This window comes from Grammomys surdaster, unplaced genomic scaffold (genome assembly GCF_004785775.1).
Source record: "Grammomys surdaster isolate TR1022 unplaced genomic scaffold, NIH_TR_1.0 125940, whole genome shotgun sequence".
NCBI lineage: Eukaryota > Metazoa > Chordata > Mammalia > Rodentia > Muridae > Grammomys > Grammomys surdaster.
The window spans coordinates 1,923,150-1,948,992 of record NW_021620762.1 but is presented as its reverse complement, the minus strand read 5'-3'; the positions used below and the strand labels follow the sequence as shown (position 1 = coordinate 1,948,992).

Sequence of the window (25,843 nt, the reverse complement as noted above, 5' to 3'; positions counted from 1 at the left end):
GTGCTTGTGTGTCTGTCTGTATGTGTGTCTGTTTTTATGTGTGTGTATGTGTCTCATGTGTATGTGTATATATATGTTTGTGTCTGTATTTGTATGCATGTATGTCTGTGTATGTGTGTGTGTGCGTGTGTGTGTAAAACTGTGAGGGCAGGAGGCGAGGTGAGAATCAGAGCAAGTGGAGTTTAAGTATTGAAAGCAAGTGGCTTCCTGGAGAAGGCCTGGGGGCTGTGCTTGACAGGAAGATAAGGCCAGGAGAGTGGGAACTGTCTCAATAGCAGCTTGTGCCATGAGATAAATACTTCATCTAACAACTAATACGATTCCCAGAGCACTGGCTAGTAATCAACAAGGAAATAAATTCTCCAAAAATCAAAGCAGCCCCATACTGATGGAGAAAAATAGAGGGTTTAATGTCTGTGGCCAGGGCTCTTTCAAGATCCAGAGTCATGGGCTGGGGATGTGGCTTAGTTGGTAGAATGGCTGCTTAGCCCGGAGTTCCATCCCCAGCACCACGTGGACCAGACACTGGTACTCACTGTAATGCCAGCATTTGGGAAGGGAAAGCAGGAGGATGAGAAGTTCAGGGTCATCTTCTGCTACATAGTGCGTTTGCTGGTGTGTGACCTTGTCTTGGTGTGTACTTGTCTTGGTGTGTGAACTTGTCTTTGTGTGAACAGACTCAGATGAGCTGACTGTGCCTAGCAAAAGGCCTCTGTCATCTGGGGGTTCCTGGGCTCATCCATTCAGGGTCTTGGCAGGAAGACAGAAGTTTCTTTGTCTGCTTCAGTCCAGGCGCTGTGTCTGACAGACTCTGAACACAGTAAACACAGCAGACTCCTGCAGACGTGTGCTTTCCTGCTGTGTCCAAGGTGTGAGTCGTGTGGAGCAAGCTCAGCTTGACTTCCTCCTGATTTCCACTGTGGCCTCTGCTTACTGGCCATGCGAAGTAGGCCATGGGAAGTAGGCCATGAGAAGGCCACACGGCCTGTTCGTGGGTTCATCTCTGGCTCTCCCCTCCCCTCTAGGCTCACCCCTGGGGCCAGCCTCATTGAAAGGATCCAGGCAATTGCCCAGAACGTGTCTGATATCGCTGTGAAGGTAGACCAGATCCTGCGGCACAGCCTGATTCTCCATAACAAGGGTGCGTCACAGCCAGGACATTACCCTGTGTCCCCAGAGGCCAGTGCCCTGCTGGATAGGGCAGAGCCTCCAGGAAGTCCCATTTCTCTGGTAATGCTTGCCTAGTTCTTGGGAGCCCTACTTGAGGCTCTGAGTAGGGGGACCTGGTCTATCCCACCCTGGCCTGCTTGAGAGTGTGGAGGACAGTGGACGGATGTGGTTCATTTTGGTTTGGGGAAAGCTGGAGGCCTCTGTCCATCTGCCATTCTCAGGAAAAGCAAGGGTAATTTGTGGGGAGCTTGGGGTGCATCTATCTGGGAGGCCACTCTGTAGCTGTTTATAAGAGCTTGCTGCGGATCCTGGAGGAGGCTGAACCAATGGAGTAGGGTAGCTCAGACTCCAGAACTGTGGGGTGGGAGAAACCTCAGGTGAGGGGGCAGGAGGGGTGACCACTGCTCTGTCCTACCACAGGCCTCTTCACCTTGCCCTCTCTCTTCGGCTACCTCCAGGCCCCAGTGTCTCAGCAAGCAATCTTCTGTTTTTGCAGTATCTGAAGGCCGGAGGGATCAGTGCGAAGCCCCCAGTGACCCCAAGTTCCCTGACTGTTCGGGGAAAGTGGAGGTGAGGCCTGGGGGACCTCCCTAAGGGAAGATGCAGGGATCAGACAGATGGGAGGCTTCTCTTCTCCTCAGGGCTCCGCCCAGGCCAGCTCAGCTCTGGATTTCTGCCCCAGCTGGACTCTGTTGACTAGCTACCTCTAACCCAGCACAAGCTAGTGGAGACCAAGCTCAGAGACATGTTTTCTCCATGGGGCCTACCGCGATAATCACCCGGAAGCTCTTTGGGGCCTGTCACCTTCAGGGGCTTTGGCCACCAAGAGGCCTATTCTGACATCTTGACATGAATGGGCTTGAGTCTGGTCTTGGTCCTCCTTGCCAAGCTTATGGCTTGTTGGACCAAGGGCCCCTCCTGCCCACCTCCAGAGCCACTTTTGTGTGCACAATGTCCTTGCATGCAGAGGACAGATCCACAGTCTCTCTAACTCTGAACCTTTGAGGGATAAGCTATGGGACTACAGACTCCTTCCTTAGACCACATGGAGTCCTTGTGGAAAGAACTCCCCTGGCCCTGGTCCCCATACAGGATTCCTTATGGCCCTGCCTCTAATTAAGATAACGAGACAAGGGGGCTGCTGAACCTCCTGGACCTTTGTGTTGGTGCTTGACCTCTTTACGTCCACCAAGTCTCAGGTCCGAGCCCCTCCTCTGTGAGGCTTGGGGAAGGTGACTTCCCTCCTTTTCTGGTCCTCAGTGGTAGAGGGCTGGCTGATCTTGACCCAGCCTCCCTAGCCCAGTTGTATGTCTCTACACTTCTGTTGGGGGGCATGCTTCACAGCTCCGTCCCGACTGGGGAGATCTTGGGGACCCTGTGGCTGGGGGAGTCTATGAGGTGCTGTGTGGGTTGCTAGCTGCCTACCCAGGCCTGACCTTTCTCATAGTGGATGCGTGCCCGCTGGACCTCTGACCCCTGCTACGCCTTCTTTGGAGTAGACGGCACCGAGTGCTCATTCCTCCTCTACCTCAGTGAGGTTGAGTGGTTCTGCCCCCGGCTGCCCTGGAGGAACCAGACGGCTGCCCGGACAGCCCTCAAGTCCCTTCCCAGAGTCCAGGTAGGCCTAGACTGGATATCCTCAGGGACAGTGGGAGGGAACCTCATTCCTGCTCCCCCACCCAACCCCATGGAATGGGGTTCCCAGCTCTGCTAGGGGAGGATCCCCAGATCACCTTCTGTGGAATCCAGTACAGAGAACTTGCTTGGGAGGCAAGTTGAGGTCCTGGAGAAGTCCCTTAATAGGTTAGAATAACAGCAATAATAGCTGTCATGTACCAAGGGCTTTCTGAGTGCACGGCACTGTATTTGTCTTCCTGTGGGTATATTTAATGGGTGAAGAGAGTTAACAGGTTCAAGGCACCAATGACCGTAGCACCACTCAGAGGCAGCCCATCCCTGGTGATTCAGAGATGATTGGCTCCCCAGAGGGCTCGGTAGGTGGTTAACTGAGGAAGGGAGCGGGGATGAGAAGGTGCAAGCAGAATCTCCCACCCTAATGGACCAGGCACTCAGCTTATAGTAGGTGGCAGTTTCTGTCCTGGGAAGCCAGAGATGGGATGGTCAGGGACTGAGGGAGCTGACCTGTGGCCCCCAATTTAGGCTGTGTTCCGGAGCAACCTGTCCCACCTTCTGGAGCTGATGGGCAGTGGGAAGGAGTCCCTCATCTTCATGAAGAAGAGAACCAGGCGGTTCACTGCACAGTGGACCAAGGCTGCCAAGTACCTGGCACAGAAACTGGGGGACATCCAGAGGGACCAGAAGCAAGTATGTTATCCTTTCAGGGAGTGTTTGGACAATGTGCTTATAGCACTGGGGCTCCAGGTGGGCATGGGGCTCCAGGTGGGAGTGAAACTCCAGGTGGGCATGGGGCTCCAGGTGGGCATGGGGCTCCAGGTGGGCATGGGGCTCCAGGTGAGAGTGAAACTCCAGGTGGGCATGGGGCTCCAGGTGGGCATGGGGCTCCAGGTGGGAGTGAAACTCCAGGTGGGCATGAGGCTCCAGGTGGGCATGGGGCTCCAGGTGGGAGTGAAACTCCAGGTGGGCATGGAGCTCCATGTGGGGGTGGCCATGAGGGTCCAAGTAGACACAGTTCCAGATGAGTCTATGGTTCCAAACGGGCACAACAGTTTCAGGTCATTGCAGGTAGACAAGGAGTTCTGGCTGGGCATAGTGCATATCCTTGAACCGGTGGCATTAGATTCTTTTAACTCGATTCGGTCACAGGACTTGAGGGTAACAGGGTCAGGATGGATGGTTGAGCCCCTGGCCCCTTCTCAGGCTGGTCCAGGATGGTCAGCCCCTGGAGGTCCTGCATCCTTGGGACATTTTCATCCTGACAGGCAGAAGAGTTATAGGAGTCTGCGAATAACAGACTGAGGAAGGATTGAGGGCTCATCTGTCTATCCATCTGTCCGTCTGTCTACCCATCCTTTTATTCACGGAATAGAGAACTGCATGCATATTGTTGTCCACTCTTTCATCTGCAAAGTAAGCCCCATGAGGCAATCACATAACCGCCAACACCTACAGCCCCAAAGTTCTGTGTCTAAAACCAGCCAACCAGGCCTGGCCTGGAGACCCTGCATGTTGTGGATGGTCTCTAGGGTGATTCTGGCGTGGCGTGTACAGACCTAAGAGCTACTGCTCCCCTCTGACCCCACCCCTCTATGTTCTGCTCACCCAGATCCTTGTCCACATCGGCTTCCTGACAGAGGAGTCTGGGGACGTGTTCAGCCCAAGGGTGTTGAAGGGTGGGCCTCTGGGAGAGATGGTGCAGTGGGCAGACATTCTGGCTGCTCTCTACGTGCTGGGCCACAGCCTGAGGATTACAGTCTCCCTGAAGGAGCTGCAGAGGTGAGTGCCAGAGAGCCATTCACATCCTGGTGGGGTAGGGAGGGGATGAAGGACAGCCTGGCCACCCAGCTGATGCTCTGTCTTCGGGGGGGGGGGGGGCCCCACAGCCTGGAGGTAGCCCTTTGTCAGGTGCTGGTCCTCCCTGCTTCCCTCCTCCACCTGCTTATCTGCTTCCCGCTCCCTCTCCCATGCAGATGCCTGTTTGGATTTAGAATCCACAGAGGAAGTGTGTTTGCAGAGCAGCAGTCTGAGAGCTCTTGGCCTTTGCCAAGAGACTAGGTCTGGGTTTGTGCTCACAGGCTAATGCATAATGTCTTGAGAGAGGAGTCACCATATGCACATGAGGTACCCCCACCCCCTGCCTGTCTTCCTGGTGGGGTGAGCATAGTCTTCAGAGTGTGTTTTTGGAGCTGGTCTCCTTGGGCATCCTATGAGGCACTAGGTGACAGGTGATGCTGACTGCCAGTTCTAGGCTTGTTGAGATCCTTCCAGCACTGTGCAGCATAGATACACCCCTACCCTGTGCTTGGTGGTGAAGAGAGTCTAAAAGATTGTGTGTGAGAATGTGGGGGGGGGTATGGAGAGTAAGAACATGTGGAATACAAAGGAACTGGAGTGTGTGTGTGTGTGTGTGTGAGAGAGAGAGAGAGAGACAGACAGACAGACAGACAAAAAGTCAGATAGGCAGTCAGACAGACAGACAGAGGGGTACTGAAGGATAGGAGTGTGTGTGTGTGTGTGTGTGTGTGTGAGAGAGAGAGAGAGAGAGAGAGAGAGAGAGAGAGAGAGTCAGATTGGCAGTCAGACAGAAAGACAGAGGGATACTGAAGGATAAGAGTGTGTGTTTGTGTGTTTGTGTGTATGTTTGTGTGTATGTTGCTTGTGTGTGTGTGCTGTTTGTGTATGTACGTTGTTTGTGTGGATGTGTGTGTCTTGTCTAATGTCTAGATGGGGTAATATTTTTTGTCATTCATCTGTTGGATGCAGACATACATAAGCTTTTCCTTACTTTATTTCTCATGTGGCACTGGATACATGCCAGGGTACATCTTTGAGACGTACTTCTGTATGTGTGTTAATGCAGCTATGAGGCACGGGATTAAAACGACCCACCGTGCTGTGGCCACCCACAGCCATTCTCTTGAGACAGAGAATAATACCAAGGACACGTGTCCAGCTATACCTGCCCTCAGCCACCCACTACCCATTCCACAGGAAACCTGTAACTTGAATTCTGTCTCGTGGGCCAGCCTCATTGAGTCAGGGGAATGAGGAAGTGGGGGTGAGTTGTGTCATTGAAAGGGGCGTTGAAATGAGCAGTGCTTTGGAGTACTCATCCCGTGGCCTGAGTCATTCTTTATGATAATGCTCTTATTGTGGGCACAGTAAAGGTTAAAAGGTGTCTTTAGAGCAAGAGACAGGGACCCACTTTGAAGGGAAGGCAGACCACAATCCCTTACTCAGTCATCGTGTGTCCTCAGTTGCATGGGCCACCTCAGTGCTGAGATCTGCCTGCCCTGCATGATGCCCACCAGTATCCCTTCCTGCCCCGCACGGTGCCCACCAGTACCCCTGCCTGTCTTGCATGGTGCCCACTAGTACCCCTGCCCATCCTGCACTGTGCCCACCAGTATCCCTGCCTGCCCTGCACGGTGCCTACTACGCTCCCTGAGGCAGAGAGCTCAGGTGCGCTGATCAGGGTGCTTTGACTATAACCACTTTTGCAGATAATCAAGTGACCTTTCCCTGGCCAGGAGGTTTCCTATAGAAAAGTCACGTGGTTCGTGGAGAAAGGAAAACCACAGACCCAGGGCCAGAGTCTCAGACCTAATGGCATGAGCAATGTGGTGCAAATTCAGACACCCAAGGTTGCAATGGGACAAATCTCAAGGGTGCCAAGAGGCTCTTATTCTAGGCTGTGGTCTCCAAAGACCCTTGGGAGCAGAGGGCATTCTGTCAGGTTTACCCACACCTCCCCCTTTTCAGGTGGACTCCCACTTACTAGACAGAGCACTCAGCCTGATTCTTCTTCTCTGATCTGTGCCAGAGACACGAGCTGTCCTAACCTTACTCCCGGGGAAAAAAGGGAGAGTTTCTGCCATATACCCGTCACAGAACCATCAGTAGACCATCCTGCCAGAGGAGCCGAGAGACTGCACGTCTTCCCGAGGGGCAGTGTTTGGTTCGGTCGCTCTGTTCTAGCCCACACCAGGACTCTCCTCTCCCACCTTTCACCCCTGAGTCCTCCCCTGCCCAGCTCCACTGTCCACTTCAGGAATGAGATGCTGAGCCTAAGGCCGGTACCCACTGCCAGAGCACCCATTGCCAGAGCAGCGACTGTGGGCTTCCTGGGCGTGGAAAGGACTGGTAATGACTGGCCCAATTGAAAACCACCTACCTGTAGCCATTGTCTTGCTACGTACACACACTTGTCTGTGCACACACAACATGAACTTACAGTATGTAACACGTGCGTGCCTATCATAAACGTATGCGTGTAACCCCCACATGCACACACACAAATTTATGCATGTAACACATGCATACGCATGAACTTACAGAACACCCACATGCATACACATAGGAACTTATGCATGGAATATACATGAATGTATCATCCACACTCATGTACATGTGTGAACTTGTGCATCTGACAGCCACTTTTACACACATGAACTTATTGTGTATGTAACACTAACATGCACAAACATGAGTGTTCTTGCACACACAGTGCACACTATTCTCACGCATGCACATATGTACCACTGCATGAAGACACACACATACCCACTTATACGGATAATACACTCACACCTACTTGCACACATGTACACACGTGTCCAAATAGCCTCTGCTCTCATGTGCACACATGCTGTATACTAATGCAGGCTCACTTGTATCTGTATGTATGTTCAACACACACACACACACACACACACACACACACACACACACACACACCCTAACGGCATCTCACCAGAGACTCAGTCCTTTCTTTTTCCCAGGCTTCAATTCCTGACAGGCTTTTGTGGATCTCAATCCCAGGAGGGGCCTCACTGAGAGGTCATCCCTTCTCAGAACTAAAGCTCAAGAAGTTGGTAGGTTTGGCTATGCCTGAAAGCCCTGACCTCAGTCCCCTGAGGGATTAAGTGTGAACTATCTTGCTTTGACTGGGCAGACGGGTGTAAACAGCCCAACCTCTCCCGGAGGCTCCTGGGGAGATGCTTTCAAAATCTGTTGCTAGATACAATTGGAAACAACTGGCAGTCAAAACAAAAACAAACCCTCCTTCCCGGGGGTGGCCCCACTCCAAGATTAAGAGCACCAGCCATGCTGGGTTTGTGCTCTGGGTGAGAACACTAGCCCCGGCTGCAGCAGACACCTTCTTGTTTTGCACAGATCAGCACAAGGACCCTACTCTTGGCACCCTGGCTAAGTGAGTCTCAACCACGCTCATGAACATTCAGGTGAAGACACCACAATGCTCAGAGCTGTGGCCTTTCTCAGTGGCCTTCCTAAGTGCAGCCTTGGGGTTGTAAGGAAACCATAGAATGGGGCTGGCTTTGCCTGGCTTGTGCCAAAGGGCTGTCCTCGGTGTACGTAGGACAGGACCAGAGGATGGGTTAGGGCCTGGAATGGAGCTTAGCCTTGGCAGATTTGTAGGAGTGTGAGGGCCCCCTTGAGGCCCACTCATGGCTGGAAGTGCTCAGGATCCCCTTGACTGCAGGGGCTGAGAGAGGGGTGAGGCCCTGAGTGGGAGGTTTGGACAAGGAGGAGCCCACTGAGCTAGTTAATTTTGTCAACTTGATAAGACCTGAGAAGAAGGAACCTCCACTGAGGAATTGCCAAGATTAGATCTGCCTGTGACTATTGGCTGTGAGAAACTGTCTTGATTGGAAATTGATGTGGGAGGGGCCACGTCCACTGTGAGCAGTGCCATCCCTAGGCTCATGGGCCTGGAGATTGGAAATTGATGTGGGAGGGGCCACGTCCACTGTGAGCAGTGCCATCCCTAGGCTCATGGGCCTGGAGCACGTGTGTGTGTGTGTGTGTGTGTGTGTGTGTGTGTGTTTTGTGGTCTCATACTTTGTTGGATATGAAGACCTTTTCTCCCCAAACTGCAATTGTAAGATTGACAGGTGTAAAACCCAGTGGACGCCGAGCCATGGTCCTTAGCACACAACCTGTCCCTCTGGCACTATAGAAACACAGGCTTTTCATGGTGAAGGACAGTTGGAATGTGCTGGGTTTCTCTCGGGTTGTGGCAACAAAGGCATCATGGCTAAGTGGCTTAAACAAGAGACTCTTCCTCATGGCCTTGGAGGCCAGAAGTCTGAGATCTGCTGTTACAGGCGAGTTTTCCTGAGGTTTCAGGAAAGGTCCATTATGGGATGTTCCTCAGCACATGCATACATCAGCCGTATCCTTGCCTCCGTCTGCTTGGCCTCTTCCCTGCCTGTGTGTCAGGATCTAAAGCTTGGCCTCTTCTCTTCGTGTGAGTCAGTATCTAAACTAAACCCATTACAAGGACTTCGTCCTAGCTGGATATGGTGGTTCACATCTGTAACCCTAGCACCCAGGATCCTGAACTGAAACGGGAGAGTTACCATGAGTTTGAGACCCGCTCTGACTACAGAATAAGAGACCCTGTGATGGTTGGTTGTGATTTTCAACACGATACAACCTAGAATCTTGATGAGGGTGTATCTATAAAAGCTCGTCTGTGGGAGGAGGTTGTCTTGATTACTTTAATCGTTGTGAGAAGATCCAGCCCACTGTGGGCAGCACCATTCCCTAGGCCAGAAGTCCTGGGCTGTTTGGGAATAGAAAGAACTGGCAGAGAATGAAGCCTTTGTGCACTCATTCTCTCTGCTTTTGATTTATGTGAACAGCTGCTGTAAGCTTCTGCCCCGACTTCCCCACAAGGATGGACTATAACTGGAATGGCAGGCAAATCAAGCCTTTCGTTGTAAGCTGCCTTTTGTCGGGATATTTTATAGCAAACAGAAACGAGACTAAGACTGACCCTGGTTCATAAAATAAAATTGAGAAATGCATCACAGTCACATGAGGGAGGTCCCAGGCAACTGACCCAATTTTCTTTTTAAAAAGAACTTTTTTTTTATGTATATAGTATTCTGCCTGCACATATGTCTGTGCACCACATGTGTGCCTGGTGCCTTCGGAGGCCAGAACTCCTTCTGGAACTGGAGTTACAGATGGGTGTGTGCTTCCATATGAATGCTGGGAACTGAACATGGGTTCTCTGTAAGAAAGGCCAGTGCTTTTAATCACTGGTCTATCTCCACAGCCTTCATTTTGTCCTCGTTTTAAAGACACTGTTTCCAAATGAAGATACATGCTGAGAAACTTACATGAGAGAGAAACAGTCAGTATGCAACATCTGAACCTTGTGGGAAACAAGGCAATCTGTAACAGTATAGTCAGCTTGGATAGGCCTGGACAGACACCGTGGGAGGATAGGATTGGAGGCATGCCTGTCAGCCCTGCAGCAGCAGCAGCAGCAGCAGCAGCAGCAGCAGCAGGGGACGGGGATTTGAGGGCCATTGCATTCTGAAAGCGCCCTCAGCTGCAACCAGACCCTGTGTGGGCAGGAACCGGGACAAAGACACGGCTTGTACACTGGTAGTAGCTCATTCGCAGATGTTCCTGCCAGGTGTCTCGTCCGTCCGCTGACTAACAAGAAGTCTGGATGGATGAGCCAGGTTTTCTCTGTTCCTCGTGTTTTGGCGTTTTAATTAACCGGCTCACTGGAGGGATGTCTGGGGCAGTGTGCAGAATCCGCATTTGGCTCTGGTGCATCAAGACATTTCTAGATGAGGGAGGTGGTGTGTGAGAACAATGCCCCGTGAGGGAAGCGCGCAGTGCGGTGGCGTCAGACACCCATGCCTTGCTCCCGCTGAGTGTGCACAGGGAAGGTGATGTAAAGCCAGGGCCCCTGTCCCTTGGAGCATCCCGAGCCGTCTTCTTGAAGGCCTGTCTCCACAGTGGGTGTTGGAGAGGGAAGCCTTGTCCTTTCTGACTGTGGAGAATTGGCAGTGCTCGCCAGTTTTGTCTGCATAATTTCAAGCATTAATAGTACATGGCACAAGAAAAAACGATGGGCTCTTCCTCCATCCATGAGTGAAATTGGGTTTAGTAGAAAATTAGTTGACTTAACTGGTAAATGATGGAAGCCTGAGAGGGGCGCGTTTGGACAAGGAAGCGGAGGAGGGAGAACTCCTTGGCTGTCAGTGTGCAGTCAGGCAGGGAATCAGACTCCAACCCAGGGACATTTGCTCAAGGGTCCCCGCCCCGGGAATGTCAGAATCGGGAACCACATCTTGTTTGCCTTGTGTGCTTGGCTTGGCCAGCTGTGGCAGTCAGATCTCTCTTTCCCCGTGGCAAATACTCCAGAGTGACACCTTCAAAGGAGGGATGATTTATTTTTAGCTCATGCTGTATAAGGATCCAGTCCAAGCTCCTCTGGATCCATTGATCTGAACATGAGGTCAGGCAGAGAGAACACCGTGGCAGTGTGTAGCCAAGGCTGGGGCATGAGGTCAGGCAGGATGTTGTGGTAATGGAAGCATATGGCCAAGACTGCTCACATCAAGGCTCCAGGGGAGCAGAGAACAAGACTGGAAGGGGTTGGGGAGATGGCTCAGTGGGTAGAGTACTTGCAGTATAAGCGTGGGGAACAGAGTTGGATCTCCAGAGCCCAGAGCCAGGGAGCCTGCCTATCTGTGATCCTGGTGCTCACGAGGTGGAAACTTGATCCCTGGGACGTGCTGGCTAGCAAGGCTAGCTGTGGTGACGAGCTCCAGCTTCTGGAGAGTATGCCAGGCACTGAGCCGCGCGCCTTTAATCCCAGCACTCTGGAGGCAGAGGCAGGCAGATAGATCTCTTGAGTTTGAGGCCAGCCTGGTCTACAAAGTGAGTTCCAGGACAGCCAGGGCTCCACAGAGAACCACTGTCTTGAAAAACAAAGACATAAAATGAGATAAAATAAAATAACCTGGAAAGTAATGAAGGAAAACACCTGATACCAACTTCTGGCTTCCACACATGTGTGTACACGTGCATGTGTGCACCCATACATGTGTGAAAACGCACACACATGGATAAAGTAATGGCAGGAAGGGAGGGAACAAGACACCCTTCACGGCATGCTTCCAGTGACCTCCTTCTCCCAGCCAGGCTCTGCCTCCTAAACATTCTACCATCTCTCAAAATGGCACCACCAGCGAAGGACCAACCCTTCAGACCAGAGTCTATGGGAGACACTTCCTATTAAACCGTAGCACCAACTGAGACAGATTCTGGTGTTTGAACCTCTGCATATCTGGCTATGACTGTCTCAGACTATTCTCAGCCAATGCGATGTGGCCCAGCTGTTTCTCAGGAGATAGAACCAGAGCTGGGCAGTTGTGGTGATTGGGTGGAGCTACTGCTATTCTCTGAGGGGTGCTGTGGTTTGTCATCTTGATACAATCTTGAATCACCTGGGAAAGGAGTCTCAGTGAGGTATTATCTAGATTTGGTTAGTCTGTGGGCATGGATGTGGGAGACAATCTTGATTATGCCCACTGTGGGTGGCATCATTCCCTAGGCTAGGGATCTCTCACTAAGAGTGCAGAAAGCAAGGTAAGCACCAGCATGCATACATGGATTCATTGCCCTCTGCTCTTGACTGTGGATGTGATGATTAATGGCTTCAAGTTCCTGACTTGACTTCCCCACAGTGATGGACTGTAACCTGGAATTGCAAGCCTACTAAGCCCTTTCTCCCTTAAGTTGTTTTTATCAGGACAAGGTATATCATCACAGAAACAGAGATGGGACTAAGATGGAGGGTGTCCTTAGAATTTTTGTGTAGGAGACTTGCTCTCTGCAGTTAATGTGAGTGGCATTTGGAAGTGGGGTCTTAAGGATCTGATCAGGGTTAGGTCGGTCTCCAGCATAGCATTAGTGACTTGGTAAGAAAGGAAAAGAAACCAGAGTTAGTATGCTTGCTGTCTCACCAGATGGCACCCATGTTAAAAAGCCAGACTCGGCCATACTCGTGCCTTTAACTCTGGTGCTGTGGAGGGTAGAGGCAGAAGGACTTATGGCCACCAGCCTCACTCTAGGTTCACTGAGAGACTGTTGTCTCACAGGAATAAGGCAGAGTGATAGAAATGACACCTGACATCCCCTAGTGGCCACCACATGTACATAGGCATGTGTACCTGTGTATGAGTGCGTGTGTATGAGTGTGTGTGTCCATGCACACATCACACACACATAGATTCACACACAGTCAGAAAGAAACCAAATGAGGGATGTACACCTCTAAAACCACTTCTTGGGGACTTGGCAGAAGGATAGATATTTCAGGGCCAGCCCAGGCTATATATACCAGGCTGTATATGAACACCTGTCAACAAACAATCAAGGAAAAGAAAACACTGTCTTAGGGCTTCTTTTGCTCTGATGAAACACCATGACCAAAGCAGCTCATGGAGGAAACAGTTTGGTTGACTTACACTTTCACATCCCTGTCCAGTACAGAGGGAAGCCAGGGCAGGATCTCAAATGGGGCAGGAACCTGGGGTTAGAAGCTGATGCAGAGGCCATGGAGGGTGCTGCTTACTGGCTTGTTCACAGGGCTTGCTCAGTCTGCTTTCTTATAGAACCCAGGACCCCCAGCCCAGGGGATGGCTTCACCCACAGTGGGCTGTGCCTTCCCCCATTGATCACTAATTAAGAAAATGCTCTACAGGCTTGCTTATAGTGATCTCATGGAGGTCTTTTATCTTCTCATCTCTTCTTTCTTTCTTTTCTTTTCTTTCTTTTTTTTTTTGGTTTTTTTTGGGGGGGTTGGTTTTTTGAGACAGGGTTTCTCTGTGTAGTCCTGGCTTTCCTGGAGCTCACTCTGTAGACCAGGCTGGCCTCGAACTCAGAAATCCACCTGCCTCTGCCTCCCAAGTGCTGGGATTAAAGGCGTGTGCCACCACTGCCCACTTCTTTCTTTCTTTCTTTCTTTCTTTCTTTCTTTCTTTCTTTCTTTCTTTCCTTCTTTCTTTCTTCCTTTCTTTCTTGTTGTTTTGTTTTTGTTTTTTCAAGAAAGAGTCTCTCTGTGTAGCCCTGGCTGTCCTGGAACTCACTCTGTAGACCAGGCTGGCCTCGAACTCACAGAATTCTCATAGAGAGAACTCACAGAGGTTGACCTCTACCTCTTGACCACCACCTGGCTGGAGGCATTTTCTTAATTGTGGCTGCCTCCTCTCTGATGATTTTAGACTGCTTTTCCCGATGTCCTGAGTTCAAATCCCAGCAACCAAATGGAGGCTCACAACCGTCTGTAATGGGGTCTGATGCCCTCTTCCAGCGTGTCTGAAGAGAGTGACCATGTAACTCATATACATAAATAATTCTTTAAAAATAAGCTGTCCAACACATATATCAAATAGAAGTTAGGTAAGAAGGAGACAGAAAGGTATACAAGGAATTTGAAGACATGAGTGTCATTGTCATCTGCAGAATGAGACATTTGGGTTGGGTTGTGAGCACAAAGACTATAGACAGAGAAGACAGTTGGGTGATGGTGACTATGAATGGGTGGCCTTTTCCTGGAGTCCGACAGGGACTAAAGAGGAAATTGGCAGTGCCAGGGTGGGAACGGACTGATCAATCAACATGCCACAGGCTGGATATTCCTCAAACAATAGGAAAATGTCACCCGTGGTTCTGGAGGCTGCAGCCTGAGGTTAGAACTTGGTGGAGCTTGGGTTCTTTGAGCTGGTCCGGCCCAGGCCTGCTCTGGGGATCTCATCATTTCTGGCTTACAAGTGATCTACCCCTTGTCTTCCTCATGGTCTTCCCTCAGAGTGTGTCTCTGTGTACCTTCCCTCCTTCACTAGGAAGAGTATTCACGCTGGATCAGGGCTCTACTCAGCACCCCATGTTAGCATTGACTCCATCTGCTAAGACCCATTCCCAACACCATCACAGCCTTGGGAACTGAGGCTGGGGTTCACGTCTTCTGGTGACGCAGGCTGGCACTATCAGAAACTGTGCCGCCCCATTTTGTGAACCTAGTATTGGGGCGTGGTCAGTGCAGGCAGACCAGGGTTGGGGACCAGGGAACTCAGCATCACCTATGGTGACTTTTGTTTTATTTTGAGACAAGATGGGAGGAGTTTTGTAGGAAGAGGGTGGAGGGTTGGGAGATGAGAGGAAGACAGAGAAACCACTCCTGGCAGCCTATCCCACACTCACAATATGCTGCCCTGTAAGACAAAATAATCAAGCCAAATATGGTAAATATGAAGTCAGGGACAGGCTGGGTAGTGGAGGTGCAGTGTTCAGAAACTCATTCTATTATTTCTTTTTTATGATTTTCTGAGTGCTTCAAATATGTTCTAATATATAAGTACATGGAACAGGAAAAGGAAGGAAAAGCCAGCTTGGACTTCACTCTCTACAGAGTGCCACGCCCCCAAGAGCGTGTGGCTATCTGTGATTGACACTGATCCTCCTTGTCACTCTCCAGCTCTCCCCTCCCTCCTCACTTGCTTAGGCTCACTTTGCCTGTTAGTCCCGCCTCCATCCCTGGCTGGACCCACCCATTCTCCCTGCCTGGGGACCCTGGTGGGGCATCCCCCTGTGCATCTGACCAACAATTGGATCTTGGGTCACTAGCCAGGCCCACTCAGCCCTTCCCCAGGCAGTGGATCAGGCTGTTCTGGTCCCAGCTCTTCTCTTTCCCAGCGCAGGACAGAAGCAGCCTTGTGAAGTCCCCCTCCCCTTTCCTGATGTCCAGGGCTGGGGTCGGGGAGTCTCTCACATAGAGGCCCATGCTTTGTGGGCTCTACCACATACAGGAGAGGGAAACTTCTGTCAGGGTGGGTGGGACAGAAGGGATGGAAAAAAGGTGTGTGCCACCCACAGAAAAGGACCAGGACTGTTTTCTCAGCCCCCTCTCAGAAGGGACAGGTTTGCCCTGGTTGGACTGGCGGAAGTCCTGGGTAGGAAGGCTAACTCCTAGCATCCCCACAACCCAGCGTATAGGTGGTAGAACAGTTCCCCTGGAGTTGGACTGCATTGTTCTCCACTCTTCATTGAGAATGCAGAACCCCTGGCTGGTCTTGTTTCTGCTTCTTTCAGCCCCTGTGGGGAATCTTACTTTAGACTTGGAAGCAGAGCCCTGTCACCTTTATGTCTCCAAAGATCTCCAAACAGACTGGTCCTTAGTGAGGCTTCGTGGAACTGCTCTGGCTAGTGAGAGCCCCTGGGATGTGATGCTCACCCGATTAAAAAGAAAAAAATCCCAATACCAGACCCTACCTGAGACAGGGCCCCTAGAGGCCAGCCTGGGCATCAGAAGCTGAAATGGGTCACCCCTCGGGATGATGACCACTGAGGGTTGCTGAGACCGTCTGTCCTGGTTCTGGCAATATGGTGTGGGTGAGAGAGGCTGACCTCGTGCCTAGCATTAGCACAGCCGGCTTATATAAACCTGACACTCGTAGCTTCTTCACACCAGCGGTTCGGTAGCTGGAGGGGTGAGCGTATGGTTTCCTGGGCTCTCCTGGGAGAGCCACAGTCCTATTCTTAGCCTTGAGCTTGCTTACTAGCAAAGAACACTGGGAAAGATGGTGTTAGCCTTAGACAACCCACCTGCATTGTCTGCCCAGCACTGAGAGAGCTCGCTTCCTCAGTTTCCCTTTTCCGTCCCTTGGTCCATGGCCACCGTGGATATCTCTGAAGCTGTCTCTGTGCTTTGTTTCCTCCTGTGGGACCTGATAGTTCTCCTTGGCTTCAGGTCAGGACCCTTTAAGAGCCTGCATGCCAGGCTGGAGGTATCTGAGGACATCTACCTTCCCAGGAGGTGGAAACCAAGGATGACCACTCTAGGATAGCATCGAAGGCCCCATAGTGGACAAAGGATGGGCAGCCATGATGGCAGGAGACTGTAATTCTCTGTTAGCAATCTCCCTGCTTCCTAAACAGTTCCATAGATGCCCAGTTAGGTCTCTGGGTTCCTCCTGTATGCCACCTGATGTTCTGGGATGGGCTCATGGGAGAGGAAAGGGCAATGCCAGTGATGTTAAGGAAATGGGCAGACCTCAGAAGAGACAGAACATTCAAGCCTACCTGGTCACATGTTCCCAGCAGTGCGACACATTTGGGGGAAGCCCAGGATCCCTGGGCGCCCTTTAGCTCTGGAGACAAAGGTATTTAAGCACTTTTAGGAAGTCTTTTTAATTAAGTCCATGCTACACACACACACACACACACAGATAGAGATAGAGAGAGAGAGAGAGGGAGAGGGAGAAAAACATACAGAGAAACAGAGACAGACACACGCAGAGAGACAGCCACACGCAGAGAGACAGCAGAAACATACACACAGAGACAGACAGACATAGACAGACACACACATACACACACACAGACAGAGACACGAACACACACACACATACACAAAGACAGACAGACACACAGAGACAGACCCCAAAACATAGACACTAACATACACACATATACAGAGTGAGAGACAGAGAGGAGAGTAGTTTTTCCCCAAATGTGAGCAGTATCTAGAGATTATTTCTAGCTGTGAACCAAAGGCATAGAGAAAAATAAAATGGAGGAGTGGAGGAGTTTTAGCGGAGGAGAGACAGTGGAGATGCATCTGAGCAAGACGGTACAGAGGCGGAGGTGGACAGCAGGGGAGTGCAGGGTCTTGCACAAGGCCACCCGGCACCTCATGTCCACAGAGGGTTTTCTCTATAGCAGAACCCAGCAGACTGCTTCCTATCCTGCCCCATCCTACGCTGGTCTTCTAGCGAAAGTGAGGGGGCTGATTCTTGCCCTGTGCCATCTGCAACCAGCTGGGACTCCCAGGCAGGATGGGACCCCAGTGCCTCTGGGACACAAAATGCTGGGATCTGGGCATATGGAGGGCTAGCTGTTTTAATGATTGCAAAATGCACATCACATGAAATATGTCATCTTAACCATTTTACAGGGTGCAGTCTGGTGGCTTTAAGTACATTCAGTTTAGTATGCAGCTGCTGCTCTCGGCCATTTCAGATCTCTTCTTGCAAAATTAAGACTGTCCCCACTATACTGTAGATCTGTTTCTCCCTTCCCCAGAAGCTAGCTGTGTGTGTTTGCATGTGTGTGGGTGTGGGTCTGTGGGTGTGTGGATGTGGGTGTGCGTGTGTATGAGAGATGCCTGCATGCATGTATGTATGCATGCTGGCCCACGTGTTCGTGCGCAGAGGACAGTATTCAGTGTCTATTCAACTTTATTCTTTAAACCGATACATTTTTATTGTTATTGGTTATTTGTATGTGTGTGTGCCTCTGCATGTGGGTATGTGAATGTGAATCCAGGTGCTTGCAGAGGCCAAAGGCATAGGATCACCCTGGAGCTGGAGTTATAGGCTGTTGGGAGCCACCCAATGTGGGTGCTGGGAACCAAACTTAAGTCCTTGCCAAAGGCCGTATGTACTCCTGACTGCTGAGCCATCTCTCTAGCTCCCGCCACTTTGATTTTTAAGACAGGGTCTCCAGTGCTCCTAGAATCCTGTCTCTGCTCTCAAGAGCTAGAGTTACAGACCGGTGCTGCCATGTTCAGTTCATCAAAAATTTTCATTTTATGAATGTTTTGCATGTATGTTTGAACTCTATGTGGATGCCTGGTACCTAGAGAAACCAGAAGAGAGCATTTATATCTCCTAGAACCACCTTCTGAGTTCTGAGCCACCTTGTGGGTGCTGGGAACTGAACACATGACCCCTGAAAGAGCAATAAGTGCTCGTAACCACTGGTCTATCTTTCCAGGACTCACACCAAGCTTGTGTGTGTGTGTGTGTGTGTGTGTGTGTGTGTGTGTTTGAGACAGGGTTTCTCTGTGTAGTCCTGGCTGTCTTGGAACTCACTCTGTAGACCAGGTTGGACTTGAACTCAGAGATCCACCTGCCTCTGCCTCCCAAGTCCTGGGATTAAAAGCGAGTACCACCACCACTAGGCTCACGCCACGCTTTTAAATGGGTACTAGGATTACAAATTCAGGTACTCACGTTTGCTTGGCAAGTGATTTTTCCATAGAGCCATCTCCAAGCCAGTACTTTGTTAAGAAGCATATCTCCCTGGGACCTGGAGTTAACTGGTTAGGCTAGGTTGTCTGGCTAGAGAGACCAACACTGAGATTGTACATGCACACTGCTACCTCCAGCATGTTACATAGGTGCTAGGGAGTGAACTCAGTTCCTCCTGCTTGCAAGGCAAGCACTTTACCGAATGACCACCTCAGTAGTTGGGACCCTGGCCTTTCTGTGTGGGTTGATTTGTATTGAGCACAGAGGTGGAGGGACTCAGGTGACCTGTGTGAGTGTCCATGTCCTTGGGCTACCGCCTTATCCATCCCTACCTCTGTATTAAATTACTTTTTTATTTGTGTGTGTGCATGTGCGTGCGTGTGTGTATGTATAAGTCGGTTTTCTACCACCTTGCCCATTCTGAGGACCAAACTCAGGTCATCAGGCTTAACAACAAGCACTTTTACCTGTGAAGCCATCTCATTCAGCCTTCTTCATGTTTAGATCCCACCCAAGTGGTCCAGGGAGCGTCCCTCAGGCCACCAGGTTTAGCAGTTCTAAAAACTGCATCCTTTCAGTGGGGCAACCTTTCCTCTGGAAGCTCCGAAATCTTATTCTGTGACTCAGGGTCCATGGAATAAGAGCTGGTACTAGAGATGCAGAAGCATCATCAGAACAGTGTTCTGGCTGGAGACTGTGCAGCTCCGGGAGCCACCTCTGGCTGGGACTGTGTAGCTCCGGGAGCCACCTCTGGCTGAGACTGTGTAGCTCTGGGAGCCACCTCTGGCTGGAGACTGTCAGGCTGGTGTTTTTTTTTTCAATTCAAGAGGCAGCTGCAGCCAACCACTTAGTATCAGATGGCCCATAAAAGTGTACTTGAATTACAGGCTGTAAACCTACCGCCCCCTTGAGTAGCTGACCTTTCTGCTCCTTGGTACTCAGGTGCCTTTGGGAGCAATGAAGCTCTGCCTGCCTCCCCTCAGGGAATCAGCAGAAGGTGAAATCCTGGTCCCTTGGGCAAGGAGGCTGCAGCTTCTCACTCCCTTCTTCCCAGGAAAGACACAAGGTGACCAGCTTGGCAGCTCCCCCACCGCCACCCCCCACTCCCATCCCTCTGCAGTGCTTCTCCAGCTGCACACAGGGCCCTGGTGTCCAAGGGCTGAGGGGCAACCAGTTGCCTGCAGAAGCTTGGGCTCCATTAGATGCTGCTTTCCCCTGGGTGAAACCAGAATATTCTGCTGGATGAAGCTCCCACACCCAGACCTACCCTCCCAGGATCTTTACAACCAATGCCTCTTTTTTTTCTGTCTGGAGAGAGTCCTCTCACTGACAATATTATTGGGCAAGATCCTGAACTCAGTCCTGAAATTTCAAAGCTAGCCTGCTCTCCAGGAGCCTTTAGTTCAGACAAGGTGATTGGGGTAGCCATTTGGTAAGTCTCTCAGTACAGATGCCACAAAAGAGAGAGGCAGCTGGAGATTTGACTCCAAAGTTTCACTGTGACCAAAACAATGGACAGCGTTGAGGGGCCTTCTGACACCGAGGATTCCGAGTGTCTTCTGTTAGGAGAGCTAGCTGATCATACGTGTAAGGACATGGAACAATAGCTAGTACCTTTCTAGAGAAATGGCAGACCTTACTGAATGCTGTTTAGAGTGCACCGAGGGCAGTGCATTAGTTTAAACAGAACAGGCATGAGGACCTGAGTTTGTATCCCAGCACTCATGTAAGAACTGACGCTTGGCAGCCAGGCAGTGGTGGCGCACGCCTTCAGCCCCAGCACTTGGGAGGCAGGTGGATCTCTGTGAGTTCAAGGCTAGCAGGTCCACAGAGCACGCTTCAGAACAGCTAGAGCTGCACAGAAAAAAAAAAAAAAAAACAACACTATCTCAAAAACAAAACGAACAAAACCAAAACCAAACAAACAAAAAACCTGATACTTTACACAGTTTCCAGAGATGTTTCCACGGTGGCTCTAAATCCAGTCCAGGTAACAATAAAGACTAACCTAAGAAGTCAGGCGTGGTATCATACATCTTAAACTCAGCACTGGGAAGGCAGAGGCAGGAGGGTCCCTGGGAATTCAAGGTTAGTCTGGTCAGAGTTTCAGGCCAGTCAAGGACACCTACGTACTGAGACCCCGTCTCAACCAAACCAAACCAAGGAAATGCAGAGACAGGGTGACACATGTTACCTGGAAGCAATCAGAAAGACGTGAGGAGACATGTCACTTCAGAGGTATTGGTAGCTGACCCCAGACACATTGATTTACATTTTCCCAGCACCAGATTCCCATCAGGAGAAGCAGTAGCTACCCACTTCCTCGAATCTGCCAGGAGAGGGCGAGAGCAAGGGTCCCTGGTTCCCTTGGTCTGTAGTTCTCAGTTGAGTGAGACCAAGAGGAGGAGCAGCACCTGTCTTCTTCTCTCCGGGTGCTGTCAAGCTTAGCAGTAGTGAGGCTCCTACAGGAGTGTTGGCCTTACTAGAGGAGTTTGGGGCTGGGGAGAAGGACACAGCAGAGATGCCCTACACAACAGAGGTGGTAGTTTAACACTGAAAAATACCACAGAATATTTCACGGAACTGCTTTAGGGTGCCACAGATCACGGGCTCTCTGACTGTTCTCCATCACTGGCTGGCCCAGGAGGCATCCTTCTCTTAGAAACCTGGGAGTCGTGGGAAAATGGCCCCCAGAGAGCAGAAGGCACAGGGCAGAGGCTGTGTGGCAAAATTAAAGGTTTTATATATAAGGAACGAGGCCATTAAGGCCTTGCTGCCTCCGCAGCAGTGTCTGGCATTGGGGGCACATGGTTGAGAGTCAGCTCAGCAAGGCAGGTTGCTGGCCCGTTTTTTCCTGTCATCATGCTCTGTAGAGACAGACACTCTGATGCCACCATATCCGTCCCCAGCCCCAATCCTGGCATCTTTTCTTTGCAGTCTTGTGGGACAGTGCATCTATATCACCAAAAAGCGGCCATAGTGGATGGTTTGTTCAGAACACAGTGTGCACTGGCCCCTCCCCCAGCCTGGGCCGGGATGTGCTGAGCATGCACAAACAGTACAGTGGATGCTGGGCTGGTACTTTTCCACCTGGCTTGAATTATTTCAGAGAGCCTGAGACACAACTGGGCAATGGATCAGTCATGGTCCTGTGTCTTTAATGAGTCTGTCCTTGTCAGAACCCATCACCTCCCTGGCCCAAGGTTGCTTATGGTGTGGGCTCCCAGGAGACCTTGGGGCCTCTTCCAGCACTCTTGCATCTGAGGTACAACCAAAGGAGGTTTTGTCCTGTTCCTGCAAGCAGCCAATGGCCTGAGGCAAAACATGGGACACGCAGTCCAATAAAAGGCCACGTTAGACCGCTAGGAGCTGAGAGTTTCGGAAAGACAAGGACTCGTTGCATTCTAGGCCTGTTTGGACATGGTCTTCTTTGCTCTCAAAGTTTAATCAGCTCCCAACAGCTGGACCTGATGCCTGCTCTGTCTGCTCCTATGCCCTGTCCCTCCCCAGGCCACTCACGCTTCCTGGGGCCTTCATAATCCAAGGACCACAGGGCTCCTGGGGGATAGGGCCTGGCACCCCATAATATCCTACAAAATGTGTATTAAAAGGAAGGACATGAGGGGGTCATCTCTGTCCTCCATGTTATTTTGACCCCGGGCTTTCTTCTCTACCCTGGTATAAGGAGAAGGGGTAGGGGGCGCCATGGGCAGCAGAGGCCCACTCAAAAGTATGAAGGGGAGAAGCCAGGGGGCTTCCTAGTCATTTCCTCAGGGGCCTAGTGGGAGGTGATAGTTTTGCCAACAGAGAGTTGAGTTCTTGATAGTGCTGAAGTTGGCAGCTGTGGCGGCTGTGCCAAGGCTTAGAGCCTTCTCCAGGGAAAGCCCCGACCAGATGGCTGTTCTAGAAGAAGCCGCAAGGCTATGGCCATGTCCTTGATGCTCCCATGATGGCTGACAGTCAGCCTTCTGTCAAACAACAGAGGATCTCCACTCAGTTCTGACCCAGCCATAGCTTCCGGGTCACTGGAGGCAGCTGTGTGTGTGGGGGGGGGGGGTGTTGAGGGGACGACAAACCTTTGTGTTTGTGAAGTGCCAGGCACAGGCAGGCCCCTGGTCCCAGGGGCCTCAGTGCTATGGCTGGCTGGGGCAGGGAGGGGCTCCCCAGAAGCCTGCAAGAGCTGGGTCAGCTGTGACATTTGGAATCCTTGGCGCTGAGTGGACGCTGAAAGGACTCAGAGGGCTTTGGCTCCCGTTCATGGTACCCTGAAAACCAGACTTGTGCTCTGAGCAAACTCAGGCCTGCAGGAAATACAGAAGTCTCCTTCCTCCTGGCAGGTGAACCAGGCCAGGCGCACTGCTTGGCAAAGTAGCCTGTGTGGATTTAGGTCCCCCTGCCCGTAGGTGGATGCCATGTGCAGTGAAGTCCGTACAACTGGATAGTGCCGTCCCATTTGATTCTGAGAGTGGGCTCTCACCACCCCGTCCTCGGGCAGTCTCCCCTTGCTTTCCGCCCTGGGCTGTGGGAACTGGTTGAGTGCAGGGTTAGTTGGGAAGATGGGTGTCTCCGGGCTCAGACTCTGATGGGCTCTTCTCTCAGTAACTTAGGGGTGCCGCCAGGCCGGGGGAACTGCCCGCTCACCGTACCTCTGCCTTTTGACCTCATCTACACGGACTATCATGGCCTGCAACAGATGAAACAGCACATGGGGCTGTCCTTCAAGAAGTACAGGTGAGAGGCCCAGAGACTGCTGGGACCACAGCTCCTCCCCCATGCCTTCCCTCCTGACAGCTAGCCCAGGGTAGACCCAGACCCAGACCCAGGAACTTCTTGGCCCACAGCTCCTCCCTCAGGCCTTTCCTCCTGCCAGCTATCCCAGGGTGAAACACTGCATGGCCCTCTTCTTCCTGTCTCAGCCTTCCCTTCCTTCTCCAAACTACTCCCGTCCCAAACAGATTGCTGACAGCCCTTTAGAGCCACCCAAGCCCCTGCTGAATGGGGACTGAAACCTGGTAGGATGGGAGGTGACCTGGATGGAGGGCCCGAGGCATCCCAGAAGGTGAGGAGGGTGGGAAAGAACTCCTCTGTGGTCAAGATCTCCACCATGGAGCCTGAAGTGGGGTACCAGCCCATGCCCTTTCCCTGGTGACAGCCAGCATCACGGAGTTCACTTAGCACTGAGAGCCCCACTGCTCATTCCTATGCCCTAATGCCATCAACGGTGTGATTTCATTAGAGGGAGGTGACGGCCGGCGTTATTGCTTTTGTTATTAATGTGCGCTGTCTGCACATTGCCATCCTGCCTGCCCCATCCCCTCTCCGCGGGAATCAGGAATCCTGCCGACCTCAGCACTCTGCAAAATTCTGGGTCACCCAGAAGAATGCTGGGCCCTGGCAGCTTGGTGGGGGGCGGTGTGTGTCTAACTGTCAGCACCTTTCTTCAGGAGCCACTCAGGGTAGGATGGGTGGGTAGGGTTCCTGGAGGCACGGTCTCAGAGTGACCTGGCCCTAGGTTAGCTGATCCTATAAGAGTACTGGGGTTTAGACTATAAGCTTTGGAAGAAGGGAAACAGTGGAGGAGGGAAGCCAGGGGTCAGAACTTCTTTTGAGCCCTGGAAGGGACTCACCCCTTGCAGAGAAAGCTTGGGGCAGTCTCCCAAGCTCAGGCCCCCAGGACCCCACCCATGAACACTGTTCTTCCCAACAAAGCACAACTTACAAATGACTCTGGGCAATGAAGTGACCACACCCCTTCAGACACCGCCTCTCTTGCTAGCCTTACTCCAGTGGAGGTGACACCAATCAGAGGCCCTTGCAGGCTTCAAGACTGGCCACTGCTATTCCCGTTGGGGAAGTTAGCACAGAGACGGTGAAGCACCACTGAGGCCACACAGTGAGGCGGGGCCTAGGTGAAGTCCTTGTCAAGTACTGTACTCCCCTGACCTAGCCACAGGGGCACACAGAAAGGTATGGCCTCAGTCCTGGTTCACTCTTGGGGAGGACAGGTGCAGAATCCGAGTCATCGACACCTTTGGGACGGAACCAGCGTACAACCACGAAGAGTATGCCACACTACATGGCTACCGGACCAACTGGGGTTACTGGAACCTCAACCCCAAGCAGTTCATGACCATGTTCCGTGAGTGTTACTGGGAGAGAAGGGGGTACCCTGGTATGTGCAGGGGCAGGTCTCCCCATGTGTGCAGGGGTGAGTTTCCCATGTGTGTAGTGGTGGCTCTTCCCATGTATGCAGGGGCAGCTCTCCCATGTATGCAGGGGTGGCTCCCCCCCATATTGCAGGAGTGGGTCTCACATGTGTGCAGGGATGGCTCTCCCCATATTGCAGGGAAGGGTCTCCCATGTGTGCAGGTACGGCTCTCCTTCCTCCTGGGCCAGTGGAATGGACTTAACAAGCACCGACCATCCCCTTGAGTAGAGACAAGCAGGCATCACAGAGATTCTAGAGGCCGTGTCTAGGGCTGGTAACGACTCCAGGCTGGGAGCTCTCAGAAGCCCATGGCTCAGAGCAGGGGCCCAGCCGCCTTCCAGAAGCTTCCAGGACCAACCAGAGAAACTGGAAGCAGGCTGGGGCAAAGAACAGTGCGCCTTTCTACACAGAGGGACGATAACTAAGCAGATAGATGAGCCTGAAGGTTCTGGAAATATGGAAGCTTAGGTAGGCGCCAGCACTGGGGTGAGCCTGAAGGGAGGGGACTCCTCAGGAGCAGTGTCAGCCATTTGTAGCCTGGTTTTTATTTCTAGCACTGAGGGTCACACCCGGGCTCTGTGCATGTTAGCTACATCCTCAGCCTACCCCACTTCGAAAACTTTGAGAAGGCTCTCAGTATATACCCGAGTCTGGCTTTGAACTCCTACCTCGGCCTAAGGGCTGAGATTTCAACCATATGCAGTTCTTGGTTAAGGGTCTATCTGGTATCACTGAAGATATCTTTTATTGTGTGTATTCGTTGGTGTGCATGGGGCCTTGGCAGTGGGGTGCACACATGCCATGGCGAATGTTGAGAGTCGGGGGACAACTTGCTGGAATCGGTTTTTTCCTTCTGTCATGTGATTCCCTACGACTGAACTCCGGTTGTCAGGCTTGGTGGCAGGCACCTCCTCCGCCCTAAGCCGCCTCACTGGTCCTCAGCTATGAGCAGGGTAGC

The 25,843-nt window shown here is 51.7% G+C and overlaps 1 protein-coding gene across 2 annotated transcripts in view; it reads left to right on the top strand.

Annotated features, from left to right (window-relative positions):
- The window catches only part of Mgat5b (alpha-1,6-mannosylglycoprotein 6-beta-N-acetylglucosaminyltransferase B), a 67,530-nt gene that overhangs the window by 24,955 nt on the left and 16,732 nt on the right, over window positions 1–25,843 (top strand). For both annotated transcript variants that reach the window (XM_028752933.1, XM_028752934.1), the window contains exons 4-10: window positions 1,026–1,141; window positions 1,667–1,740; window positions 2,618–2,788; window positions 3,331–3,495; window positions 4,415–4,584; window positions 23,277–23,408; window positions 24,683–24,816. In XM_028752933.1, the coding sequence (XP_028608766.1) occupies window positions 1,026–1,141; window positions 1,667–1,740; window positions 2,618–2,788; window positions 3,331–3,495; window positions 4,415–4,584; window positions 23,277–23,408; window positions 24,683–24,816 (962 nt within the window). The remainder of the gene's footprint in view (window positions 1–1,025; window positions 1,142–1,666; window positions 1,741–2,617; window positions 2,789–3,330; window positions 3,496–4,414; window positions 4,585–23,276; window positions 23,409–24,682; window positions 24,817–25,843) is intronic.